The following is a 27,013-nucleotide window of genomic DNA, read 5'->3' as shown; positions in this document are numbered from 1 at the left end:
AGCTACGTGATAACTTCCTGCACGTCACTCTGGCAGTTTCAAGATTCATTCATGATTTAAGAAAATTTGGAATCAGTGTGTGTCACGAACATCTGGTTATACCTTATTTTCACTCTCCCACATGGCTCTGGAGTCTTGTTTTGTTTATTTAACAAGCAGTTGCATAGTGCATACTGTTTTACAATTTTAGGTCATTTAATCCTCGTAGCAACCTAAAGACACACTTACTGTTGTTGTGGAGGAGAAAATGAGACACTGAGTAGGGCGCAGGGACTTCCTCAAGGTCAAACAGCCAGCAGGTGGCAGAATCATGTCCCAGTTACCTAGCTTTGGGGTTGCTTTTTTTTAACAGCTTTTTTGAGATATAATTCACATACCATACTCATTTAAAGTGTACAATTCATAAGTTGTAGTAAAATATATGTAACATAAAATTTGCCATTTTGTTTTTAAGTGATTGATTCAGTGGCATTAATTACATTCACAATGTTGGGCAACCATCACTACTACTTATTTCCAAAACTTTTTTGATCACTCCATACAGAAACTCTGTACCAAACAATAACACTCCGTTCTCCCTTCTCCTCAGCCCTTGGTAACCTCTAATCTACCTTCTGTCTATAAATCTGCCTATTCTAGATATTTCATATAAGTGGAATAATGGAATATTTGTCATTTTGTGTCTGGCTTATTTCCCTTAGCATGTTTTTGAGGTTTATCCATGTTGTATCCTGTATCAGAACTTCATTCCTCTTTGTGGCTGAATAATATTCCATATATGTATGTGCCGCATTTTGATTCCCCATTCACCTGATGGTGGACACTTGGGTTGTTTCCACATTTTGGCTACTGTGAGTAATGCTGCACGGGAACACTGACTACAAGTACCTGTTCAGGTCCCTGCTTTCAGTTCCTTTGGGTGCATACCTAAGAGTGGAATTGCTGGGTCATATGGTAACTCTGTGTTTATCTTTTTGAGGAACTTGGGTTTACTTTTGAGAAGCTGAAGCCATACTGTCTAGAGGCTTTACTAGTATGAACAGGATGAAAACTGTTAAGCAGCTTCTGTTTACAGCTTTTATCATCCCCCATATCAGTTGTACATCTCAGCTGTTTTAATAAACAGTGGAAAATTACCACTATTTTATTCTTTTTACTTTGTATGCTTAGTAATATGTATATGTGAGCAATATTTTTCTCCATTTCATAGTAAGGTCTTATTTGTTATACTCTAGGACAGTAGAATATAATGTGAACCACATGTATAATTTAAATTTTTTTAGTAGCCACGTTAGAAAGGTCAAAGAAACAGGTGAAATTATTGTGCTATAATATTTTAACTGACTAAATAAAAAATATTTCTTTTTAACATGTAATCAATATAAAAAAATTGATATTTTACCTTTTTTTGGTACTAAGTCTTTGAAATCTGTTGTATATTTTATACTTAGAGCACATCTCAATTTGGACTAGCCCCATTTTAAATGCTCTGTAGCTACATATGGCTTGTGGCTTTGGGCAGTGCAGCTCTGAAACAAAAGCTTAATTCATAAGAAGTGGAAAAAGTAGCTTAAAGCTAAACAAGAAAATAAACATAATTTATTATAAAATATTGTTACGTTATTGTAAGGAAAAGTAACCTTCCAGATTTATGCTTAACTCTTCACCGTCTATACCAAAATAAAACTAATTCTATAGCTTTAAAATTTTTTTCTTAGCTATTCCTTTGCATTTATTCTTCATACTAACTGATTTTTTTCTTTATAAAAAGTTTTTTTATTAAATTTTTGTTGGAATTGTGTTGACTTTACATTTTAATTGCAGAGTGTTTGGCACTCTTAAAATATTACCTTCCTATCTAGAAATATGGTATGTCTTTCCATTTACTCAAGCCTTCTTATACTTTACCTTAGTAAGGTTTTATAGTTTTTTTTAAAACTGTATATTTTTATGCTATTGCCATGAAATTTTTCATTACATTTTCTAATTGGTTACTTTTGTAAACCATCACTTTTTGTGTATTTATTATATAAGCAGCCACCTACCAAATCCTTATTTAGAGCCACATTGGCTCTAATAGTTCCTCAGGGTGAGATGATATACTTTTTAACCTGTTTGCTAAACTGTTCGTAGTCAAAACACACATGCATGGGTACAGACGTGCTCATACAGCACTCTTGTGTCAGGTGTACTGCACAAGCAGGGTCCATTACTTTATAATTTTCATGATTTATAATCCTTCATTTGCTCCATCTCCAGTGATAGAGGCCAGTTCAGATGGCTAACAGGCATGATGACTAAAGCAGTTCTGTTCCAGTACTCTCAAATTAGTTCCTTAGTAATCCAGAGGCTGTTAGACTTGAGACAAAGTGGTGCTGTGCAGAAGAGGTAGAAAAGGAGAGCCCTCTATCCAGTAGAGGGCGTGCTTGCTACATATAGACTCAATTATATTAGAACTTCATTATTTCAAAAGGGAACAAATTTTTTAATTCATGAATTTTGAAATATTCTTGTTAAACCATGTCTCTTTATATTCATTTGGACATAATATGAATTCTGTTTTTATGAAAGAGTGCAAGAATAACCTTAGCGGAAGGAGACGGGGTCAGTGAGGATACTTTATAGTTTCACCTTACCCTAAAAATAATGAGGCTATTTCATGCTCTTAAATGTATGTATGTCAGTTTCCTGAGCTGTGAAAAGGGGGTGGGGAGAGGAGTAATTGAATAAAGTAAACCATAATCTTTCCACTCATGAGTTACTGTGTTAAAATATTATTTTTAAAGTAAAAGTAACGCATGTATGAGGTTGGCCAAAAAATTTGTTCGGGCTCTTGTAACATCTTACAGAAAAACCCGAACGAACTTTTTGGCCAACCCAATGTAAATTTATAAAATTCAAACCAGTCTTAAAAACATTAGATGAGCAATAAAATTCTTCCTCCCTCTTCTGTTCTTTGTCTGCTGGTTTAGGGAGGTAATGTTAGATAGATGTGAAAACTATTAGAGAGTGATATGTTGTCACAAAGATGAAGTTTTATAGCAAATCTCATACCAAGTATGAGTATTACCTGTGGATTAGTCAGTACCTTTGTTCCAAGGTCTTGAAATAATTTACAGTTCACTCACTTTGGTTTTCCTCCTCTGCTTATTGTCTGTTATCTCCTTCCACAGACGAAAGCAAGCTAATGATAACTGAATACAACTCCAGCTATAGACAAATATGTAGAACAGTCGTGATTGTCCCAGACTGTAGGACACTTGTTACTCTTTAATGTCCTTCGGGGTCTTTGCTTTTTCACTTTAGAAACAATAAAGCAACTCTTCTCTGCCGGCAACTGCAGAAATCATTAACTCACTGTTTGTCCACTCATTTGTTTTAACCTTTCCACCTCAGAAGACAGGATTCAGGCTGGGTTAATTTTCTTTCGAAAAAGAACGATACTTCCTAGATAGAACAGAGATATTTGAACAAACTGTTCGAATTCATTATTAGAATCTGATTTGAGTAGCAGTTCTAAGATTTTGTAAACCATAAATGGGAATATAAGTAACCATTCTTACATTTTTCAATCCATTAAACAGATATTTGTTTAATGTCTGCTATGAGCTATGTAAGAAACTGGAATGGATATAAGAAAAAATATAAAATACTGCCCTGTCATTTAATATATAACTTAGCTATGAAGATAACGCTAGAGTGTGTCAAACAACTAGAAAATAATCAAAGCAGTATTAAGGATAGCAATTAATATTTAATAAGTCCTTACTATATGCCAGGCACTGTTCTGAGCATTTTAAATGCATTATCTCATTTAGTACCCTAAACTGACTCTTTGAGTATTATTTCATTGTTAATATCACTATTAAGTCTTTTGACCAAGGTCACACAACCAATGGCAGAGCAAAGGTATAAATCCAGGTCTTTCTGACTAGAAAACTTATATTTTTTTATCACTCAATTACAAGTGTTACAGTATTTTGACCTATCATTTTTAAGTCTTACTCAGGAGTTGTAAATTGATGACTAGATTGAAATGTATATACTTTTGATTTTAGGGTTTCTACTGTAATCCTTCATATTTTTATCAATATATTGTTTCTACAAGTAAGAGCCGTTTGTATCTGAAATCATTCCTTTAGCTTTTGCCGAGCTTGTTGTGTTCATATCGCACACAGATACATGGCACGGTTCCGTGTGATTTGGATAGCTGAACCAAATCATTGCTCTCTTATTTCCCCAGGTTTCTGCATGTAAACTTGATATGTGACATATCAGCATTACAGAATGGGTTTACTTTTTGCCTTATTGTTAACTTATTTCCAAATTGATTTTGATCACATTACATGTTTTATATCTGATAAATAAGCACTGCAATTTTCTTAAAGTTTGTAAAAGAAAAATATACATACAACCAAATGAATAAATTTAGGGAATTAGCAGTTTATCTAAAAAACATTGAGACTTCTACCAGCAAGAAAACAAAATTGGTAGGTAACTGAAAATACCAAGTTTTCTGTGCTGTCCATTCCACCATGCACAGCTCAATGGGTAGTTAATAGGATAATCAGATAAAACAGCGAATGGTTCTCTACCCAGTAAAATACATTGATGATGTGATACCCAGCAAGTTTCTTACTCAGTTATAAACTGCAGGTGGAGGAGATATATTAGTTGGTAGGTCTTGGCACCTAAATTGTACAGGTTCTCTGTCTACAAAGAGAGAAAGACAGCATGTTATTATGGAAAGACCGTAGACTTTATAGTCAGGTGGAACCACAGATAAATCCTGACTCTGAACTCAGCAAAGAGAACCGTTACTCTAACTGTGTAAGACTTCACTGAGGAGTTGACTCTTTTCTAGCTTTTGAAGGCTCAGAACTGAAGAAGGCCATTTCATGCAGGAAGATGAGCTGGCAGGCTGAGTCCTCTGGGTGGGTCCGGCTGCTTCTTCCTGTGTCCTGCGCCTCTGCCGTTCGTCTGCAAGCTCCTTTCATTCTACAACCCTTGCTCTCCTTTCCTCGATAGCTCTTCCCTCAATATTCTGGCTTCTCTGGAATCGCTCAGGAACACACTGATAATGGAGCCTCAGAACAGCAGGGCGGGAGGGGGCTGATAACAGTTGAGAACAAGTTCTGGAGACAGTTGGTGGTGGTGAACTGTAGGCTTAAAAATGGTTAGAATGGTAAATCTTATGTGGATTATACCATAATACAAAGAAAAAACTAAGTTGAGGGAGAAGGAAAAAAGATTGTCCAGAGAAAACTTGTCCTATGACTGAACTCATGAGGCCAACTTTATAATGTGAATCTTAGTGCAGGACAGCATTCTCTTTTCAAATAAAGATCAACTTGCTACAGAGGAAGTTTAAGTCAATAAAGAAAACAATAAAACACAACCATGGATCAATTCCCCCATCCATTTGGTCTACTTAAACATTCCTTTCTCACTGAAGCCAGTGAAAATCAAACAAAAGAAACTCTTTCACCTTCTGATTTGTGAAGGAAGGATTATGAATAAAATTAGGGACATTACACATTAGCCTCTGTTACAAAATCGTATTAATGGACATACCACGCTACTGGATACTGTCTTGCCATGGCTAGTTGGTTTATACAATCTTTAAAAAGCTTTATGTTCTGTAGTAGTTGATTTCAAACTTCTTAAGAGCAAAAACTTTTTTTTTCCAAACAATTTTATGCAGAATCTTCAATATATAAAACAGACAATACAGAAAGCATCGTTGGGCCTGTAGAAATTAGGAGTGGGAAACCTGAGAGGCCGGCCCATTGGCCTTTCCTCAACGTCCTAGGAGCCCTGAGGCACCACTGGAAAGTAAACAGGTTGACAGTCATTGCTCTGTGCGCATATATAGATAGAACTTATAATAGTAGCTTAGATATGTTCACAGTCATTTCTAGGGTTGAACACTGGGCTCTTAGCATTATTGCTCCCATTATGTCATTTCTATGAGAAAATCAGGTTTAATGTATTTCAGCTTACAGCACCTTTTCTAAGATTGTAACCTGACAAGGAAGAGAGATGTGCCTATAGTCGTCTGTTAAAATCATGGCGGTTTTGGTTAGCCATAGGATAGGTGAAAACCCTTAGATTTTCCTGAAAGTACCTTATTTGAAATATTTTTTCACAGTGACTTAAAGTCTTTTCTACTTCATTTTGTGAATTTCAGGTTCTAGAAAGTATTCGCCTTTCTAAAAAACTATTGCTATTTTTCTAACATTGGCTTTTAAATGGGTTGTCTTTAAATGAAGGCTTTATTGAAACGGCTTGAAGCTGTGAAACCAACAGTTGGTATGAAACGCTCAGAACAGCTGACAGACTATCACCGCAACATGGGTTATCTCAGCTCATCCCCGACCTCCAGACGAGTGAGGTCCACTCTTGGCCAGTACAGCCCGTTAAGTAAGCATACTCAAAATTATTTTGTACTTGTTTGTGTCTTTTGTCCTTTTAAAAACATATAACTTCGGTTCTTATGATAGAGTTCTAAATGCTGACTTCTGGAATGCTGTCTGTTGTTTTTCACTGGCATGCTTTGTTTTATTTGTGTTACTTCATTAATTTCAGGTTTCATTTACAGTGTATAATGGCAGCATAGGAAGGAAACCAGGAGAAAAAACAATTGAAAATACCAGTTATCTCTTAGATAATGGAGGAGAGACTTTTACTTTCAATATGTTTATTTAAGGAAGAAATGGAACAGATATGCTATTTAAAATCACTGTAACATTCTCTTTAGCCAGTTAAGAATTTTTAGTAGTATCTTCCAGCCCTGATATGTGCTTTTTCTTCCTCATTGGTAACTAAAAGAAGAATTAGCAAATCTGTAGTCATCAGATTAATCCCTCTTAATACTTAATATATGATCCGTTACATGCTTGGCCGGTAGTGTGTCCCGGAGAACGCAGGTGGGAGTGACCACTGAGTGCTAGGGTGTGTGACGCATGGAAAGGCCAGACCTTTTCCTTACAGAAGTCTGTGCTGTTAGTTCATGTATGTGTTCAAAGCTATAAAGTCTGGGGCTTCCCTGGTGGCGCAGTGGTTGAGAGTCCGCCTGCTGATGCAGGCGACACGGGTTTGTGCCCCGGTCCGGGAAGATCCCACATGCCGCGGAGCGGCTGGGCCCGTGAGCCATGGCCGCTGAGCCTGCGCATCCGGAGCCTGTGCTCCACAACGGGAGAGGCCACAGCAGTGAGAGGCCCGCGTACTGCAAAAAAAAAAAAAAAAAAAAAAAAAACTATAAAGTCTGTAGAAGCTAATCCTAAGAGAAAGTTGGAACCGCTTGTAATCTTAAACACTCAAATGACTAGTAATTCCATTCATTCATCCTTCAAGCATCATTTCCTTGGCAGAGTTCATGACTAAGAAACGGTCTTATTCCAATTACTCATACTTAGTATTATGCCTTGAAAGCAGTAAATTTTTTGTTGAAGAAATGGTTATACATAGAGATTTTTTTCCCACTTGAATTCTTTGAGAAGCTTTTAAAAACATTTATTCCCACTCCAAATCTATTGACTCAAAATGCCCTAATATAGCATTTGGGCATGTTTGTTATTATATTTTTAAGTTCCATGGGGAATTCAGAAGTACATTCCTGGTTGAGAATCACATTAGACTTAAAAACACCTGTGAGATAGGGAAGACAATTTTATTCTGGGCTTCAAGATAGGAGAAGAAGTTTATTAGATGCTGATTTAGTTTAAATAATTCAAATCATTTCTTATTCTTTATATATTTTCAGGAGGAGCTTCCAGGACATCCAGTGCTACCAGTGGTCTCAGTTGTAAGAGTGAGCAATCAGCGTTTGACACATCCAGTGGCCTGTCGCTAAGACCTAAGCCCCCTAATGTCCGTACAGCTTGGTTATAAAAACTTTTTACTTTAAACATTGATCATCAAATTCTCATTGAAGTGCTTTTGTATATTACTATCATTCTCTGTATAAACATCTAAATACTTCTTTAAGCAATTTAAGGTGTACAACAGTGACTTGTAATTTATTGTAATTTGATGCAGAATTGTTTTGAAAAAGACAATTTAATATAAAATCAGTGTTTCCTGTGAGGAGGAGTTTATAGGAGACTTGTATGTATTTTACAGAGAAATGGTAGTATGCCGGTGTGTTTTCTCAACATAGAAATTGGTTCAGCTGTCAGACTGACAAAACAGTTGTGATAGCATCGCTGAATGTTGGACCCAAGATGTTAGCTATATAGTTCTTGTTTGTTGTTTTTTTCATTTCTTGTAAGCTTTATACCATGAGCATAGCTCCTGACTGACTTTGTTTTCTCTTTGCTTCAGAACTTGGGCAGTGTGACTTATAACTTAATTATAAGATAGTTATTATGAAACAAATCTTGAAATTTGTTTTCACTGGTGGAGCTGATTTAGATTTGATGAGCAGATTGAGTGAAGCTTGAACTGGGGCAATCCTTGTGATTGACCAGAGGTGCCTACTACTTCCGTAGAAGGGAACTGAGTTAGAGCTCAAACACGTTATCAACCATTCTGAACCATTTCAAACTGTATTAGAAAGCTCAACTTAGAAGCTCCTCTTTCATGTTTTTATATATTCAGGGAAAGTAATGATTCTGAGAAATTAGGTTTCTTTAGAGCTACTGCATTGTGAATAGTTTGTCCAAGGACCAGATCATCATAAGCAAAAGCAAGTATCTCTTGAATCAGCAAAATAGCACCACCAGTTTGAAGAGCCAAGAAGCAGATCCTGAGTTGTGTTTTAAGTGATGCTGTTAATGAGTTGTGTTATACTTAGAGTTTATTGTTTTAAGTGAGAAGAAAAGAAAGAAATGCATTGTCTCGCAGCTGTAGAAATTCCAGCTAGTGTTTTTAAGGGCTGAAAAAGAAAACTAAAAATGTGAATGATAAAGGGGAAAAAAATCACGTTTGTTGAGGCTACTTTAAATGTCAGCTAACTTTCTTGCTTTGTTTTGGTTTGGGCATTTGTGTTGAATCCTGGAAGTATCATTTTTATCAGTCCCACTTTTAAAGTCCTAATAACCTTAAATAGAAGTAGTAATGGCGAGTAGGGTGTAATATAGTTGACTTTTAAAATTAGAATATTTTTCTGTCAATCTCTAAAGGCTCTTATATTATACAACAAAGTATATCTAGGTCATGTTGCTTCTGCTCTCCTAATTATCACTGTTTCATTACTGGCCTTTTCTGTATACCTTAAAATGTATTGGGAAGTTTCTATATTAAATGCTAGATCTTTCTTTTTCTTAGTGTGAATTTTTTATCTGTAACCACAGTAAGATTTGTTTTTCTGGGTTAACTCAAGCTCTGTAGCGTGCACGCCAAACTTACTTTTCTTAATACCTTTGGCAGTAAGCCAAACTGCATTTTACTGAACATCCATTCAGAATTTCTTGGTCTTAGTTTGTATTGATAGATTTTGTTTCAGATAGGGCCTGTGAAACGTGGGAAGAATGGGGTTAAAAAATTTGTGTGAACACAACCTGATTGTGAGATTTTTCTGCTGCTTCCTTTGAGCTTATAATGTTCCTTTGCTGTTATTTGATATTCTGTTCTGGTGAACAGATTTTTCCATCACTTAGTGCTCTGCTTTATATATAAATTTTAGCTATACTAAACCAAGGTTTTTGTTTTGTTTTTTTAACTTATTGCACTTTTAATGTTTGTATAACAACATATCTTTAAGGAGCGATATGATAATGTTGAATTTAAAATTCAGCATTTCAATATCTGCTCAATAGTGAGTTAGCCAACTTTTTAAAATGGATTTTTAAGTTGTTAGAGAAAAAAAGGTATGAAACCTTTTATGTAATAGCATTAGTCTCTGAATACATTTTGTATGGTCTTTGCTACCCTATGTCAGGATACAATTATAATTTTATAGATAAGGCTGTACTTTTATTTTTGATCATTAAATTTATTTTTCTTTGTATTTTGATTTTAGATACTAATATAATGCCTTTAGTTTTTACTACGTTAACAGGGGAGGTTCATCTAAGTATTTCTGATAACAGGGGTTCAACTTGAAGTAGAAGTCAGGAAGAGCAACAATATTCATCTTTTCAAAGTGGAATTTACAATTCTGTTGTCATGATTCGTTTATATGGTAAGTATAAATAGAGGGACAGGAGTTGAAAAATGTGATATTCTCTGATATAAGTCAAGGTACTTCTAAGATGTCATGGTTTAAGGGGTATTTTTATGAAGGAATCATAAGTATACTATTTTCATTTTCAAGAACATAAAAAAAGTGTAGGATCCTCTAGCACTACTTTACATTTGGTTCACTTGAACCTAAGATATATATTTTGAAGATTGACACGTGCAACTAGAAATTATACTAATCCAAGGTCTACAATTACTAGGCAGGGTTCTTATTGAGAGTTATTTTCATACCTTTGAAATGTTAAACTGATGTTACATCCTTTTTAATAAGATTCTATGAAAGATTTTTTTTTTTTTTTTTGCGGTACGCGGGCCTCTCACTGTTGTGGCCTCTCCCGTTGCGGAGCACAGGCTCCGGACGCGCAGGCTCAGCGGCCATGGCTCACGGGGCCAGTAGCTCCGCGGCATGTGGGATCCTCCCAGACCGGGGCACGAACCCGTGTCCCCTGCATCGGCAGGCGGACTCTCAACCACTGAGCTACCAGGGAAGACCTATGAAAGATTTTGAACTATTAAAGTTATTTTCTAAGGGATAGCAATTACCTCATACTTCCCCTACTTCCTTTTTTCAATCTCCATAAAAAGCTGCTTTCTTAGCTACTACTCTGAATGAAATTTTTCTTATTTGCTTATAAATGTAGTGTAATGCAGTTGTTTTCAGCTTGTTAACCCAAATGTCCAAAATGGATACCTAGATAACTTTAAAAAGAGGTCATTGGGATGGACATGATTGTGTACTTCTCATCTTCAAATTCAAGTACTGCACAGTGTGAAAAGGATTATGACCAGTATGAAGCTGGAGACACAAGTTTAAGTTATTCTGTTTTAATAATTTAATTCATAAAATGTTTAATATCTTAAATGCCAAAGTCTAAACCTATAAATGATTGTAAACCATCCTAGAAAATGTGCTTAATGGTCATGAATACTTTATTTCTATGAATAAAGATAGTAAGAAAATTAAACAAAAATCAACATCCTTTTTAAATTTTCCAGTCCACTGTAATGTGTTTTAGGGATGAAGAACTAGCTTGGCACAGTGAAGAAACAAAGAAAAGAATGAAAGATAACTGAGTTTTGATCCTATGTCTGTCTCTCAAATGCACTCTCTTATTTCCATTTTAAAAATTAGAATAATAACTTTTATGTGCCTTACATGACTAAGAATTAGCGAGAATGAAATTGGAAAGAGGATATTAATATTTATATCTTTGAAACTATGACATTTATGTGGCAAAGTGTTTGCTTAAAATTACATTCTTGGGCTTTCCTGGTGGTGCAGTGGTTACAAATCCACCTGCCAGTGCAGGAGACACGGGTTTGAGCCCTGGTCCGGGAATATCCCACATGCTGCGGAGCAGCTAAGCCCGTGTGCCACAACTACTGAGCCTGCGCTCTAGAGCCCGCGAGCCACAACTGCTGAGCCCACGTGCCACAACTACTGAAGCCCACGTGCCTAGAGCCCGTGCTCCGCAACGAGAGAAGCCACCGCAATGAGAAGCCAGCGCACCACAACGAAGAGTAGCCCCCGCTTACATCAGCTAGAGAAAGCCCACGCACAGTAACGAAGACCCAACGCAGCCAAACATAAAATAAATTTTAAAAAAGAAATTACATTCTTGATCCTCATCTCTTCAAACCACATCATCTAATTTGTCCTGTAAAACTGTTATGATGCAACAACAGACACTTTTATAGCTTGAAGCAGTGTTTTTTAAAAAGTTCACATCAACATTTCATATGTAATATATGTATTATGAATGATAAGAAATACTCTTTTTAAAAGTTGCTGCTAAAACATTAGGAATTTTTTGGATGAGGGTTAAATAACAATGCCTTTGGAGTAAATCACTGAGTAGTTCTGCTGTAGTGTATTTGAGCTCTCAACTAGGAAGTTAAAGGATGCTTATAGCAAATAAGATTACATTACAGCAGAAAATTTTGTTCGGTTCTAAAATTCTGGTGACTGTTTTTTAGTCCACTTAGAGATATTTCTGGAGCCACCATAATACAATCTTAATGTTCTGTGTCTCTATTTCAGAATCCAGTTTGTAAGTTCAGGTAAATTGCACTGTTTGTTCTAGATATTTTTAAGGTTTTACTGCTTTACAAAGTAAAATTTACAAGGTAACATGTCATTATTTTACTATAATTTAATGAGACACGGGGTTTTTTCCTATGAACCTAATTTTGTATCCACTATTATAGTAAAAGAATTTGGCTAGTCACGAAAAAAATGATTAAAAATTAAGGTTTGAAATTCTTAGAGTATGTATATTACCAAGATAGTCTTCACCGAAAATCACATTACATTTATTTCATATATTTGGGGATTATAGCTGATCTCCAAGTTTTGAGTATGCTTTGGTTTCTTTATTTCATTATGAGAATCTTTATGTTTCATGAAGAAAATATCCCAAATTAAGCAAATATATCTGCTTCCCATGTAGTTAGGTATACAAACTAGAAAAACCTAATTCTACTGTTAATTTGAGAAGATTTCATTTTAAATTATATTTCGGGGAATGTGGTCTTTGAGGTGAATATCCACAAGAAAATGACATTCCATAGATTTTGTTGATAGCTGTTTAAGTATTACAGAAATACAGAAAAGGGCACAAAACAAATGTACAACTCATGTTGTCACAGAGCAAACCCCTGGGTCACCACTAAGCAGATCAAGAGTTAGAATATTGCCAAGAACTCACAAGATCTGCCCCCTCCCGACTTCTTTTTCACAAATGAGATTTTTTATTTGTCACCATTCAGAGTCTGAGTTTTTTTTTTAATATATTTATTTATTTATTTATGCTGGCTGTGTTGGGTCTTAATTTCTGTGCGAGGGCTTTCTCTAGTTGCAGAGAGCAGGGGCCACTCTTCATTGCAGTGCGCGGGCCTCTCACTGTCGCGGCCTCTCTTGTTGCAGAGCACAGGCTCCAGACGCGCAGGTTCAGTAGCTGTGGCTCACGGGGCCATTTGCTCCGCGGCATGTGGGATCTTCCCAGACCAGGGCTCGAACCCGTGTCCGCTGCATTGGCAGGCAGATTCTCAACCACTGCGCCACCAGGGAAGCCCCAGAATCTGAGTTTTAAACAGATTCTTGGACTGGTGGTTCATCTCCACCAGCTCTTTCACCTCCCTCATCCCCAAGCTTGTCCAGAATTGCTCCCTTCACCTTGAAGCTCCATGAGTTTTCCCAGTTCAAACGTGGGCTTCTTCAGCATTTTTACTTTTCTAACAAGTCTTCGTGGAGCAGATAAATAGGCTGGCAAGCCTCTCTGTGTCTTGTCCAGTGCTGTCTGGAATCAATTTATTGACCACTTCTCTCGAGTCATTTGTCTGCACCTCTTGGGCTGTGATTTTCACCACCTTCTCCCGAATTCAGTGGGCCTGTGGGGCGAACTCATGAGATCCTGTGGGGATCCCTCCCTGTTACAATCCTCTCTGCCTGCCAGAAGGTAACCACCGGCTTAACTTTTAACACCATTGTGTGGTTTTGCCTGTTTCTGAATGTCATACGAATGGAATTATATTCTTTTGTGTCTCAGTGCTTTTGCTGAACGTACTTAGATTTGTGAGATTCTTCCACGTCGTCGCCTGTGGCTGTAATTCGTCGGTGCTCATTTCTGTGTAGTATTCTAATGTATGACTATACCACGATCCATTTATCCAGTCTGTGGCTGATGGACATTTCAAGTGGTTTCCAGGTTTTGACTATTATAAGTAATGCCAATACAAAGATTTCTGTAGATGTGCCTTGACCTGCACGTGCATTTTGGTGGGGCCTATGCTTAGGAGTGGAGTTGCTGTGCAGTCTACATATTCGATAGACAGTGCCAGAGTTTCCCAGAGTGAATGTACCAGCTTATGCTCTTGCAGAAGTGTATTAGTTCCTGTAGTTCCATATCCTCACTCATATTTAGTGTCAGTTGTTTTTAAGGTTTAACCATTTAGGTGTGTATGTAATGGTATCTTGTAATTTTTTTTTTTTTAAATTTTTGGCCACACCCCTTGGCATGTGGGATCTGAGTTCCCCAACCAGGGATCAAACCCGCACCCCCTGCATTGGAAGGCAGAGTCAACCACTGGACTGCTGGGGAAGTCCCTATCTTGTGATTTTTTTTTTTTTTTTTTTAAACTGCATTACTCTGGCTAATAAGATTGAACATTGGCCTAACCTGCGTCCCCTGCATCGGCAGGCGGACTCTCAACCACTGTGCTACCAGGGAAGCCCTGGGACATCTTTTGTAAGGTACCTTTTCAAGCTTTTGGCCTGTTTTTCTGTTGGCTGGATGTCTTTTTCTTGTTACAGGAGCAGTTATGTGTTCTGGATGTGATCAGTCCCAGTGGAGTCATGTTACAAAAATTTTCTCCTAGTCTGGCTTGCCTTTTCACTATAAATGGTGTCTCTGAACAGAAATTCTTAATTTTAGTTTAGTCCAGTTTGTCAGTCTTTTCTTGCATGATTAGTACTTTTTAAAATGTTGGGCTTTATACATTTTCATTTACCCAAGGATATGAAAAAATGCTGCTCAGTTTTCTTCTAAAAGTTTTGCCTTTCACACTTAAATATGCAGTTCACCTGGCACTGTTGATTGTCTCTTTTTTCATTAATTCTATTACTTTAGTTATTTACTTCCAGCTTTATTCTTTGGGTTTAATTTGCTGTTATTTTTTAAACTTCTTGGAATGGATGTATAGTTCACTGATTTTCAGCCCTTCTTTTCCAATAGATGCATCAAAGGCTATAAATTTCCTCTTAGCATAGCTTTAGCTGTCTCCCACAAGTTTTGATAACATGGTATTTTTATTTTCAAGTTCAAAATATTTTTGAGTTGCCCTTCTGATTTCCACTTTTTACACCATGGCCCTTTAGAATATATTTTTATAGGATGTTTTAAAATTATATTTGTGGTTTTGGTTTAGTTTATATGAAAAATTGTAGGAAAAACTAGAAGCTCTAGATCAGGGTTCAGCGACTTACAGCACATTAGCCAAATTCAGCAGCCCAGAGCCCATTTTTGTGGCTTTTACCTTTTTAAATGGTTTTTTAAGTCAAAAGAATATTTTGTGACGTGTGAATATTATATGGAGTTCACATTTCAGTGTCTGTACATGAAGTTTTATGGTCCAGCCACGCTGGGTTCATTTGTCTTACCCAGGGCTGCTTTTGCAATAGGGCAGAACTGTGCTGTGTCAAAGACCATCTGACCGCCACAGCCTGAAATATTTACTGCCTTGTCCTTCAGAGAAAACATTTGTTGACCCTTTGCTCTGGATGATATTTTCTTGCAGACGACATTTACTTTTGCTTCTGGCAGGGAGCAGGGGTGCTCACAATCCCAAATCTCCCTAATCCAGCTAAAGGGACAAGATGGACTGAAGGCCGGCATCAGCGACTGCAGGGCCAGCGGGTCTCCGGTTCCCTCTTCCTGCTGCAGGAGGGCTCCCAGGGCTTCCCTCCCTGGGCGGGCCCCGCTTCCCTCCCTGAGAGGCTCTCAGAATCGCTTTCTAGTTCTCAGCCTTCCAGCCATATTTCCACGACTTTCAGACACCTCCCACCTCCTGGGGAAATGGACCCCGAACACCAGACTCTTTTCTCAGGATGTCTTCCCCAAAATCTTGGCCCCAATTCCCCATGCCCTGTTAGCTCCCCTCTGCCTTCAAGCAAAATTTTCTTTTAAATAGTTTGAGCCCTTTTTCTAGTCGTTTGCAGAGAGACCACTGGTTGGCATTACCTGCTCTGCCACTATGGAAATCCTTTATGAATCATAAATACACTCTGCTTTGAGAGAGGATTCTTCGATGTTACAGTGAAACTGCCCAATGAGTCGCGTTAGTCTCGAGCCTGGAGGGGTCTGGGCAGCTGTCAGACGAAGCAGCCCCGTTGTCTCATCCCCCCCTTAGCCCCCCCAGGGTTGAGGGTGGTGGTGGCCGTGATCCCCGTTCGTCTGGTTCCCACCAGTGACTGAGTCCCGGGAATAACCCCAGCCTCTTCCCCCGTGCTCACTCTCTACCCCTTTTAAACCCACTGCAGGTCCTCACGTCATCCTGCTGTTATCGCTTTGATTCCAGGTAATCGTTTCTCACCTCCACTGCTGTCTCCTTGCCCCCAATCCCTTCTCCACGCTACTGCTGAAGTGCTGAAGCGAAAACTTGATCGCCTCACTTCCTTGCTTTAAAAGTTCAACGGCTCTTGAGAGACTGTTGTAGAAAAATGGAAGTTCTTCAGAAGAGCCCACTAAGCGCCTCATTATTTAGCCTCACTTCTCATCACGCCCACAGACCCCTTTCAGCCTTCCTTAAGCTCAGCCTCCCCCCAGACTATAAATTCCCTAAGGGCAGACATCATGTTTTACTGGAATTGTATGTTCTCTGGCTCTAGCACAGTGTAGGTATTCACATGCTGGTATGAAAGGACTGGTGGATAAGCTAAAACAGTTGTGTCCATGCTTACCATTCCCTTTATTCTTACCGTTCTCTGTCCTCTTAGTCATTGGGCTTCAAATGAGCCCATCTTCCAAATTTGGGGGCAAAAATTCCCTTTGTCTAACCGAGCCTCTGGCTACTACCCTGTTTTTATTTCTTTGTACTAAATTGAGAATGCTGTGTGAGAATTCTTTCTTTGTACACAGGGGTCCTTCCACCTTGGCTGCCACCTGTCTCCCCTGGTCCACTGGGTTCCAGAAGCCCAAGGGTGTGTACCCTGAATCCTCTGACATCTCGCTGCAGGCCTGCCACATTCACCCAATAACCCATCACCTGGTTTTTCTCTCTTACCAACCCTCTGTTGTGGGACTTGAAGTCTCTAAGTTACTGCAGTTACTTATTTACATTCTACTTTCCTCTGTTAAGACTCCTCCTCAGTGACAGGGACTGGGTCAGTCTGGCATTAACTTTGGCTCCAGTGCCTGACTTGCTGCTTTGGCGTGTGCTCAGGTGTGGGGGGTGAATATGTGTTGTCCCCCGTCTGCCCCACTCCCCACTCCCTCCATAACCTCTTAAAAATGCTGCCTTACCTCATCAGCACCATACTGAATCCGTTCAGGTCACTGATGGCTCCCTCCTTGCCAAATCCCAAGACCTTTCTCTCTACCTCCTTCTTTTCTGACCTCTCTGGGGCACTGGCTGTTATTGGCCCTCTTTGAAATAATCCTCTACTTTACTTTGATGCCACATGGGTTACCTCAATACTTTCTCTGGGTTTTGCCTGATGACTTGTTCTAGCACCTGTCTCTCCAACCCCTAATGGTGGTGACTCTTCTTTAAGACCATCTCGGGCATCTTCTCTGTTGTTGTTTTTTGTTTTTAATTTTATTGATTGATTTTTGGCTGCGTTGGGTCTTTGTTGCTGCGTGCGGGCTTTCTCTAGTTGCGGCGAGCGGGGGCCACTCTTTGTTGCGGTGCGTGGTCTTATTGCTGTGGTTTCCCTTGTTGCGGAGCACGAGCTCTAGGCACGCAGACTTCAGTAGTTGCGGCTCACGGGCTGTAGAGCACAGGCTCAGTATCTGTGGCACACGGGCTTAGTTGCTCTGCAGCATGTGGGATATTCCCGGACCAGGGATCGAACCCGTGTCCCCTGCATTGGCAGGCGGATTCTTAACCACTGTGCCACCAGGGAAGTCCCTTCTCTGTTGTTTTTATACTTACTCATTTTATTGATTCTTAAGGACTGTTTACAAAAAAATGCTACATTTAAGATAGTTTCCAAATTTCTATCTAGTCTTCTTTCCTTTACTTTTACATAGTCCTTTACTTTTAGGGTCCCTTTTAGATGTTTTCAGTTACTTCAGAATCCTTATATCCAAAACTGAGGTCACTTTTCTTCAGTGTCTGAATTATGTCCTGTCATTCTTCAAAATATAACACATTCCTCATTTTCACTGCCATCACTCTAATCCACACCTTTATCACATCGTATTTGGATTACTAAAATAGGCTTTTAGCTAGAGAAAGCTTAGGCAGCACTGACTTTAGATTATATATCATGTGGTTAAGTCATATGGCCTCAGGTATTGACTTTAGTCCGTGTTTTACATCCCAAATAAAGCAAAAGACAATCCTTGAGGGCAGAGACCCCATCATGCTTTTGGATCTGCCACAGCATCCAGGCACGTGTGAGACCATAGAGTGTCACTCAGTAATATTTGGCTCATCGGTATTTGCAAGAAAGTGCAAGAAATAGGGAAACTGAACTACAATAAAATGTTTAAAGATGCTCTAGTAAAGGGCTACAAGAATTAAAAATGAATAGAATACAGAAAAATTATATTCTACAAAATGTCTTATGAGACATAGGTAACCTTAATACATACACTGTACATTTACAATTATAAAACAGTAGGTTCTCATTATTTGTGGTAGTCATGTCTTATAGTGTTAGCAGGAACACTGAATTAGCAAATACTGGTTCACTGCTCCTAAGGGAAATAACAGGTTAGGTTCCTTTGAGCTTCTGGTTACATTTTTGTCAACCAACCAACACATAACCTTGTTTTACATGTGTTTGTGTTTAAAGCCACATACTTAATATATATGGTTGATCCATTAACATTAAACTCATGGCCAACTGCACTCAGGCCTGAAGGAAGCTCATCTAACACACATATCTCCTCCATAAGGCACAGCACAGCCTCTCCAGCACTTAGAAACCCTGGACATCACTTCATCACTGTGCTTTGGGGCCATTTTAAACAATGAAATCACCAACAGAAAGCACAAAAAGGTGAAAAACATGGCACTGAATAGGTCACGAATGGCCCCGTTTTCAGAGTGGGAGCAGAGCTGAAACACGAAGGCAGGTCATAGACTAGTTTGACCTCAGCTGGGGAGACACGTGTCAGGCAAGTTTTTCATTGTGCTGTTCATGTCCAAGAATGAACACACAGGGGTTAGAAATAAATTTTAGAGAGGAGTCTAATTTGCAAATATGGAATCTGCAAATGAGGAACAAGTGTACTTTTTCATGCACTGATAAAAACATATTCAAGAGAAGCAGAAAAATGAATTTATGGCATGATAGAGTTTGTAAAATTGTATTTAAGGACTTGAAATTTGAATTTAAGGCAGCCATAAATTTTCATCCATAACATTATATTGGGGTCAATACATGACCCCAACGTGGTTGTCCACTTACTACCCTCTGCATGTTCAAGATCCCACCCAACTGGGGGCTTCCCTGGTGGCGCAGCGGTTAAGAGTCCGCCTGCTGATGCAGGGGACACGGGTTCGTGCCCTGGCCTGGGAAGATCCCACATGCCACGGAGCGGGTGGGCCCATGAGCCATCGAAAAAAAAAAAAAAAAAAAGATCCCACCCAACTGAAGGACTCAACTTTCCCCAAATACTCCCCAGGTTCTCTATGTTATTTTCAGATGCACCTTTTCCTCATTCATTCTTGCATTCAACAAATACGTATCAAACACCACCCATGTCCCAGGCACAAGGCAGTGAAAAAGATGATTACTGTCCTGAGTTTGCGTTGCACGCTGTAGGTGTTTTTAAATTTTGCCTCAGCACAGTTTATGGTCCATATTCTACACAAAGTAAAACAGAATGGAAGCCATTATTCAGTTAATTGAGGTTTAAACACAAACCATGGAGGCGAGCTCTCTTTCAAAGTTACCCTTATGAGCTCCCTTCTCTGTCAGCTGCCATACTTTTTCCCATACACTCAAAATACAAAATAAGGTGGCTAAAAAGACAGAAGATACCCATAGGTGAGGCTTTTAGGGAGGATATCCATAAAAAATGAAAAGGGTTTATTGGGGGTGCTAGTAAAAGAAGGGGTGCATTTAGGGAGAGAGCTCTGCAGGAAAGAGGGCTAGTGAGGAATCCCTGGGGGCAGGATACTCCATTCCCAGCTGTTACTTTAAACACTTCCCAACCCTCCAGACCTTCAAGCCTGACAGCTCTGCACGGTGAGAAGACTGCAGAGCTAGGACAGTAAGCGGAGGTACTGCCTGTCAGAGGCTGAGGGGTCTGGGGGTTCTGGGTGCGCTCAGGAGCTGGGCTGAGGACGCATTCCACAGGCTCCTTACACAAATCTCCGCTCCCGATGCCTCAGGGGTAACACTCACAGGGATGGGGGAGGCCAACGTCTGGGTCATGTGCAGAAGGGGGATAGTGACACTAATAAGTGTTCAGTCCCCTTCTCTACTTCCCGCTCCTGCCAGGGAGGGCCCGCTGTTCACTCACTGCTCACACGGCCCACCTGCTTCTCATACCCCACGTCCCGCACCCCCGGCCAACTCTTAGGCTTGAAAATACTCAAAGGGCTGGCCTTACTTTGAGATATACTTCACAAAAGTATTTGTCCTCCTAGCCTGCCCTGCTTTGCTTTTCTCTCCATCAGCAACAGAACTTGGGCCGTTTCTATCATCCTTAGCATTGGAAGGCCAATGAGGACAAGGTATCCAGAAGGCGCCTAACAGCCAGCGTTTGTGGCCTGGCCTCGAGATGGCCTTAAGAGACTTTCTTTTGAGCTCTCTGGCCTTTTCCAGCGGCAGAGACAACTGCTAGATTAGGAAGGATGTAACCTTGGAGGTGGCCAAACACAGACCTTAGTTACTAGAGTGAAATGAGGCAGCCGATTTTTTACCGGGGAGGCGGGAGTAAGGAGAAGAGATTGGGAAGAAGGGTAAAGAACAGAGGGTACCGGGACTTCCCTGGCGGTCCAGTGGTCAGGACGCTGTGCTTTCACTGCCATGGCCTGGGTTCAATCCCTTGTCGGGGAACTAAGGTCCTGCAGCCAAAAACAAAAACACAGAGGGTACCGAGATGCCCTTCAACCACCTGTCAGGAGAACCACAAAAGACACGTGCCTGCCCTCCAGGCTTCGCCAGCAGGTAGGGACTTGTTTCCTCCAGGTCACTCCCAGCAAGCAAGGGCCATATGAACGGCGTGCTCTTCTGCACCAGTAATGCTTCCTTTCCTCTCGCAAACAGGTTTATGAGAGTCAAATCCAAAACTGCCTTTCCTCTAGGTCTTGATAAATTGTTGCTGAAAAGAAGTGCTGGCAGATACTTTCTATACCCACGTATTTAAATCTAGTTATTTTCTTTCAAGGCCCACCTTCTACCACGCCCCCCACCAGTTCATCTCCCGGCTTCTAGTCCCTACTCAGCCAGGATTCACTGTCTTAAACGTTACATTATCTAACAATGCCATGTCACTCCTCTCTCCTGACCCCACTTAAGCTTTTGTCAGCATAGGCTCCTGCCTTTTTGTATCTTCCACAGGACCTAACAGGCATTAAATACCAGCTTGCTAACTGATTTTCAGTGAATACTGTCTACCTGTCATAAAATTCCAAGCATCACAATTCTCTAAAGGCACAAATACAGAGCACTTCCTAATTGTGCAAAGCTCTTGAAACTGTGATTTAAAGCTTTTAGTGGAACCTCAGAATTCCTGAAGACAGTATGATAGTGCATAAAATAAGGTAAGATTATAGAAGCTACGATCCGTGTTACCACTAGGAGTCTACAGCAGCATCGTAGGAGGTAAGGTGAAGAGAGACGGCATAACCTGTTTCAGTTTGAAAACCAGAACTTTAAGCCCTGTAGGTGCTCACATGATACACAGTATAATATCTGACATTTAGAAGCTTGGCCACGGAGTTATAAATGAGTCATGCTAGAAAATAAGATGGATGGTCTTATGATTTTAATCCATTTGGCAGTTAAGAATTCAGTAAAATATCGTGCATTAAGTGGTCTTTACTGACATTTCACCTTCAGTTATTCATTATTGTGTCTTCAGTTAATTATATAAGTATGATAAGTTCTTTTCTATTTGCTGTGGGAATTTAAATGTAAAATAAATACAAAATACATTTGTGGTTTAATGAATACTCAATGAAGCCTTTTTTTTTTTTTCCTGACGTATTCCTTTCAATCTGGTTTCATCCCAGATCTTTCTTTTTACTTCCCCTAGGAAGAGTCTGTTAAACCACACAATGGATCTGGAACCAATGAACTTGAGTTTTAATTACATCAGACATATTTTTTGATCTCATCATACAATACCAATACAAAAGCACCGCCCATGCCTCTCAACACGTTGGACCAGGCGCCTTTGAAGAAAGCCTTGGGTCCTTCGTCTTTTGCAATCTTCCTCCAGCAGTCCACTGTCCCAGAGTACATAATATCCGCTGTGGAAACAAATGTTGGTAAGGGCTCCATAAGTCTGGGGGAAAGAGACTTTTCCTCCAAAAGACATCTGCCCACATAGTCATCAGTGTTATAAAGGTCACTTTGAGCCTTCCGCCCAGCTCTAGGCACATTCAACAGGATGTCCCCTCCCCCTGCATAACTGCTGAGGGGGGGTCTCTGGTGATTCCTACTTCAGCTCAATTCAAGATCAACTGAAGAACTGGGGCAATGAACCAGCTAATTCACAGAAGTCAAACAGAGAAACAGGAAGGGAGCTGGGTGGAGCGGAAGTATTAAGCTGGGTGGTCCCCTTTGTTATGGATGAGAAAACTGAGGCCTAATCTCAGACTGTACTGCCTAAGGTTAAAATGAGAGATGCAATTATTAGGTTGAACCATAAGAAACGGCCAACATTCGATGTTTTTTTACTGTAAACATGGCAATTTCATATGTTTCAACCTATGGAAGCCAAAACTTTTCCTATCGCCACAGACTGCTTCAGGCCATCTCTCCCCCAGCTAAACCACCCTCCCCAATAATACTTGTAATAACTAGATAAGAGAAGAAGTATTTTTAAATAAACTAGCTGACTACTTCAATTCTTTCCCCTTGTTTCTGCACCCAGGCTCTAAGGGAAGAGGGCCTAAGGCCTCTGTGATGCTAGATGCCTAGTTAAGTTCACTTCTAAATATCCCGTTTTTGGTGTTATCATTTCTTTGATAAAAATAAAAAATCTTTTTTTAAAGGAATACTGGAGAATGTTGGGGAGGATTCATTATCATCTTTCTTTCCTAAATTCTCAGCACAATTTTAACAACTTGGAACAGTGAAGGCTGAAACGAGCACTGACTAGTATTCTCCTTGAGCAGAAAAATAAGAGTCCGATAGGTCTCAGGCTTACCCCCTTTCCGACCAGACTGCATCATCATCCTACGACGGACAGTGTCAAAGGGGTAGGACACCAACCCCGCGACCGCCGTCACAGTCTGGGCGATCATCCAGCTCACGATAATGTGCACATTCTTGGGGTCAGGCAACATCCCTGTGGGAAGAGCCAAGAAACCAAATGACCATGACATGGTTCCTCTGAGCAGCTGAGCAAAAAGCAGGTGGGGATGGAGAACAGGCCACCACACCTCCAACTCCATGCCCTACCCTTCCAGAAGAGTCCGCCCTTTGTGGGGTGCTTCATGAGTAACCAGGCAGCCAACAAAAGTTGGTGGCACACTCCCTGGATCCTCAAAGCCAGAGAGCTGTGCCCAGTGCACAGGGCATGTTGAAGTGGCTCCAAGTTAAACTTGGTAACGGATAGAGGGAGCTGGGCTCCCACTTCATCCGTCCCCGCCCAATAACTCAAGGCCAGTTTATTTCAGTAGAGGACAAGGAGAATCCCCCAGCTATTGATCCACGCCTCGACACCTCCTCACTGAGAAGCCTCAGTTTAGGCCAGGGCAAGGGACAAACAAGATTAACAAATACAAAGTCCTTTATCAGTTAGAGATCTCTCAGGAGCCTCTCTGCACACACCCTCCTCCCCGCTCTGCACCCCCTGATGCCCATCTCTCACCCTTGGCCGTGTCATAGACTCCAAAGTAGGCGGCTCTATAGATAATGATGCCCTGGACAGAGACGTTGAAACCCTGGTAGAGACCCCTCAGGCCATCAGACTTGAAGATCTTGGTGAGACAGTTGCCCAGACCAGTGAACTCACGCTGGGCAGCACCCTTGCCCACGTCGGCGGCCAATCTGGTCCTAGCAAAGTCCAGCGGGTAGACAAAGCAGAGAGAGGTGGCCCCAGCTGCCCCACCGGAAGCCAGGTTACCGGCAAAGTAGCGCCAGAACTGCTTATGCCGGTCCACGCCCCCCAGGAAGATCTGCTTGTACTTGTCCTTGAAGGCGAAGTTGAGAGCTTGGGTGGGGAAGTAACGGATCACGTTGGCCAGGTTACCCCTCCAGAAGGAGAGAACGCCCTGCTCCTTGGGGATTCTCACCACGCAATCAATGATCCCTTTGTATTGCTTCTCAGCACTGATCTGTTGGCTGGCATGCTGGACCTGTGGAGGGGAGGAGGGTGGTGGAGGACAGGCAGGGCAAAGAGAAGGAAAGACGACAGGAGAACAAGGTTTGCACTTCCTGGATTTCCTTGTTTAAAAAGTATGGGGAAATCAAATGAATACTGAGTAAATGTGTTAGCTACTTGGATAATGCGCCCCCCAAACCCAATTTTGCCTCAAGTATCCGGGCATTTGGGAGAAAAGTTTCTGCTCCAAATAAACAGAAAGGACGATTTGATTACATAAAGGGAGTCATTTATTTGTTGCATTTTTCCCTAGGTGCCAGAACTATACTAGGGGCTTACTGGGAGATAGAAATGATTAAAGATCCTTGCCCCAAAGGACACCTGCTCTGATTTGACAGACATGATCAGCAGGAGATGAGAATTCCTCAGTCTCTCTCTAGTCTCCCCGGAGACCAGGATCTCTGAGTAGTAGATGTTCTAACAGCAGGAGAAAGAATCCACTAGGCATTCAAGCCTGAAATTTTTCAAGAGGATTATCCAAGTAATTAATTATTGAGGGGTTTGTTGCCGTGGGCAATTTGTTGGGGTTTTTCTTGTTCCTGATCATTTTGACTCCCAAATTGAAAACGCCCAATTCCTCATTGGAGGGGCCCTTGCCTTTTGGGCAAGTGAAAAAAAAAAAAGGATACATGGGATGATGAGAACAAACCATTCAGAGACCAGGCTGGGGAGGAAAAGATTTGGGGAAAGGATGAGTAAAGCGATCTAAGTTTATTCTGAAAATTGTTTCTTAGTCTCTCAAAATCTCTTTATGTGCAAAATGGGGAAAAATAATACCTACCTTACAGAGGTCATACAAAGATGAGTGAATAATAGATATGTCAGCCTACAGCACAGCGCATGGGACATCGTAATAATCTCGAGTAATAATTATTATTTTGATGTTTTTATTGTAAAAGGTGGATGCAGGTAAGAGGATGCAAGGGACTTTGAAAATCAAGAGGTGAGGCCGACCCAAGAAGCCTGAGTGTCCGCGCTGTCCCCGAGCAGGATCTGGCTGGCTGCAACCTACTCCGAGTGGGTTTCCATATATAGACACCCGCACGCGGGGCGCCACCCGACACCGGGAACCCGCTACTGACTGACGCTGGACCTGACTCTGAGCAGAGGGCACCTTCCCCTTTTCGCAGGCCGCGCGCCGGGCCCAGGCCTACAGCGGATTTTCGGCGGCGCCCCGCTTCCCCTCGCCCCGCAGCTCGCCCGGGCTCCGCGCGCCCCGCCCCGCGCCCAGCTCGCCGCGCTCGCGCCCGCTCGGTCTCCACCTGCAGCAGCAGTTTGACTCTCTCGATGGGGGCAACCGCGGTCTTGGAGATGGCAGCGGCGACGCCGCCAGCCAAGAAGTCCTTCAAGAAGCTCAAAGCCTGGTCGCTCATGGTGACAGCCGGGCGCACACCGCCTCCGAGAGCCGCGCTCTCACTCTCTTCGCCTGGCCAGGCACAGAGTCCCCGGCTCTGTCCCTGCGCGACGCGAAGGGGCCGGTCGTTCCCCCGCCCCGCAGCCGGCCTTATATGCCCCGCCCAGCCTCTCGCGAGAGGAGTAGGGACCCCGGGGCCGTGCGCGCCCCGCGCATTGGCTGGACAGGTGCGCGGAACCCCTCCCCACCCCTGCCAGCCCCCTCCTCTGCAGAGGGCAAAGGGGGCGAAGGCGCTTCCGGGAGGCAGGGGTGGGCCGGGTACTGTGCCTTTACTTGGGACGTTTAAAGGGCGAATTCATGTTATCTGTCCCGCGAGCGGAGGGAACACCGTGTCTGTGCAGCATGTGGGCCGCTGTATTTATAGCACAAGGAGGCTTAGTCCCGGGCCTTACCTGGACTCAGACACAGGACCTGCAGCTTCCAGCCCAGCTTGCTTTAGCCTCGGGCCTGCCCGCGACCCGCCCCTGGCCAAGGCCTGAAATGTTACTTTTTCTTCTTCTTCCTTGTAACTGTGTCCCTCACCAGAGCTCCCTGCCTGGATGTGGGCCTCTAAAGAGTTGTGTGCGTTCACAAATAAGATCCGCCAAAATAAATACACTAACGTCATTTGATGCTATGGTTGCTTCATCTAATTTGGCAACCCGCTGATTCCCCTCTTCTCACCATTCAATCGTTCAATCCTTCATTCTGCTATCAAATGTTTCTGTGCCGGGGGCTCTGCGCCACCAGGACAGGCCGAGCGCAGGGGGCCACTAGGTGAATACTTTTAGCAATATTTTAGCAAGTTGTGTGTGTGTGTGTGCTGTTTTTCTATTGGGTCAGCCTGTAACCCCATGATACATAGCCCCAAGGACCTTATAGGATACAGGATACGTTTTTTTGGTTTTTGTGTTTTTTTTTTTAAATCCCTTAAGGGCTTGATGTTCCACCCTGCTCTCAATGGAATCTCAGCACATATTCTGGGCAGAATGTTCTCAGGCAGCTGGCAGCTTTCTGAGGGTCAGTGCTGTTACCCTTCCCTTTGGAGTAGCTGGGTGACAGGGATGTCAAGTAAGAGAAGGTCGAATCCTTGACTGTATTTGCCTCTTTTTAATAGACACCTGGGGTGGGGGAGATATATGCTATCTAGTCCTAGGAATGGATTGCAATTAATGTGTGGAGTATTTTTTAAGAAAATATA

At 41.4% G+C, this 27,013-nt stretch overlaps 2 protein-coding genes across 5 annotated transcripts in view; one reads left to right on the top strand and one right to left on the bottom strand.

The window, feature by feature from the left end:
- CFAP97 (cilia and flagella associated protein 97) overlaps nucleotides 1-10,492 on the top strand; it is a 34,748-nt gene extending 24,256 nt beyond the window's left edge. For 2 of the 4 annotated variants that reach the window (XM_024760022.1, XM_024760023.1), the window contains exons 4-5: nucleotides 6,273-6,423; nucleotides 7,766-9,952. In XM_024760022.1, coding sequence (XP_024615790.1) covers nucleotides 6,273-6,423; nucleotides 7,766-7,893 — 279 coding nt within the window. In that variant the 3' untranslated portion in view covers nucleotides 7,894-9,952. Of the gene's footprint in view, nucleotides 1-6,272; nucleotides 6,424-7,765; nucleotides 9,953-10,034 lie in introns of those variants that run through there. The other 2 variants (XM_024760024.1, XM_024760021.1) reach the window with 2 other exon arrangements.
- Nucleotides 10,493-21,834: 11,342 nt separating this feature from the next.
- Nucleotides 21,835-25,929, bottom strand: SLC25A4 (solute carrier family 25 member 4). The gene is made up of 4 exons (XM_024759996.1): nucleotides 25,682-25,929; nucleotides 23,907-24,393; nucleotides 23,241-23,381; nucleotides 21,835-22,338 (listed from the first exon to the last, which is right to left on the bottom strand). The coding sequence occupies exons 1-4, from the start codon at nucleotides 25,790-25,792 to the stop codon at nucleotides 22,181-22,183; spliced, it is 897 nt and encodes a 298-aa protein (XP_024615764.1). The 5' UTR covers nucleotides 25,793-25,929; the 3' UTR covers nucleotides 21,835-22,180.
- Between the last annotated feature and the right edge of the window lie 1,084 nt (nucleotides 25,930-27,013).

Source organism: Neophocaena asiaeorientalis, unplaced genomic scaffold, assembly GCF_003031525.2.
Source record: "Neophocaena asiaeorientalis asiaeorientalis breed wild unplaced genomic scaffold, Neophocaena_asiaeorientalis_V1.1 scaffold521, whole genome shotgun sequence".
Lineage (NCBI taxonomy): Eukaryota > Metazoa > Chordata > Mammalia > Artiodactyla > Phocoenidae > Neophocaena > Neophocaena asiaeorientalis.
Note: the sequence above shows the minus strand (reverse complement) of the source record. Positions and strands in the feature narration are given on the sequence as shown.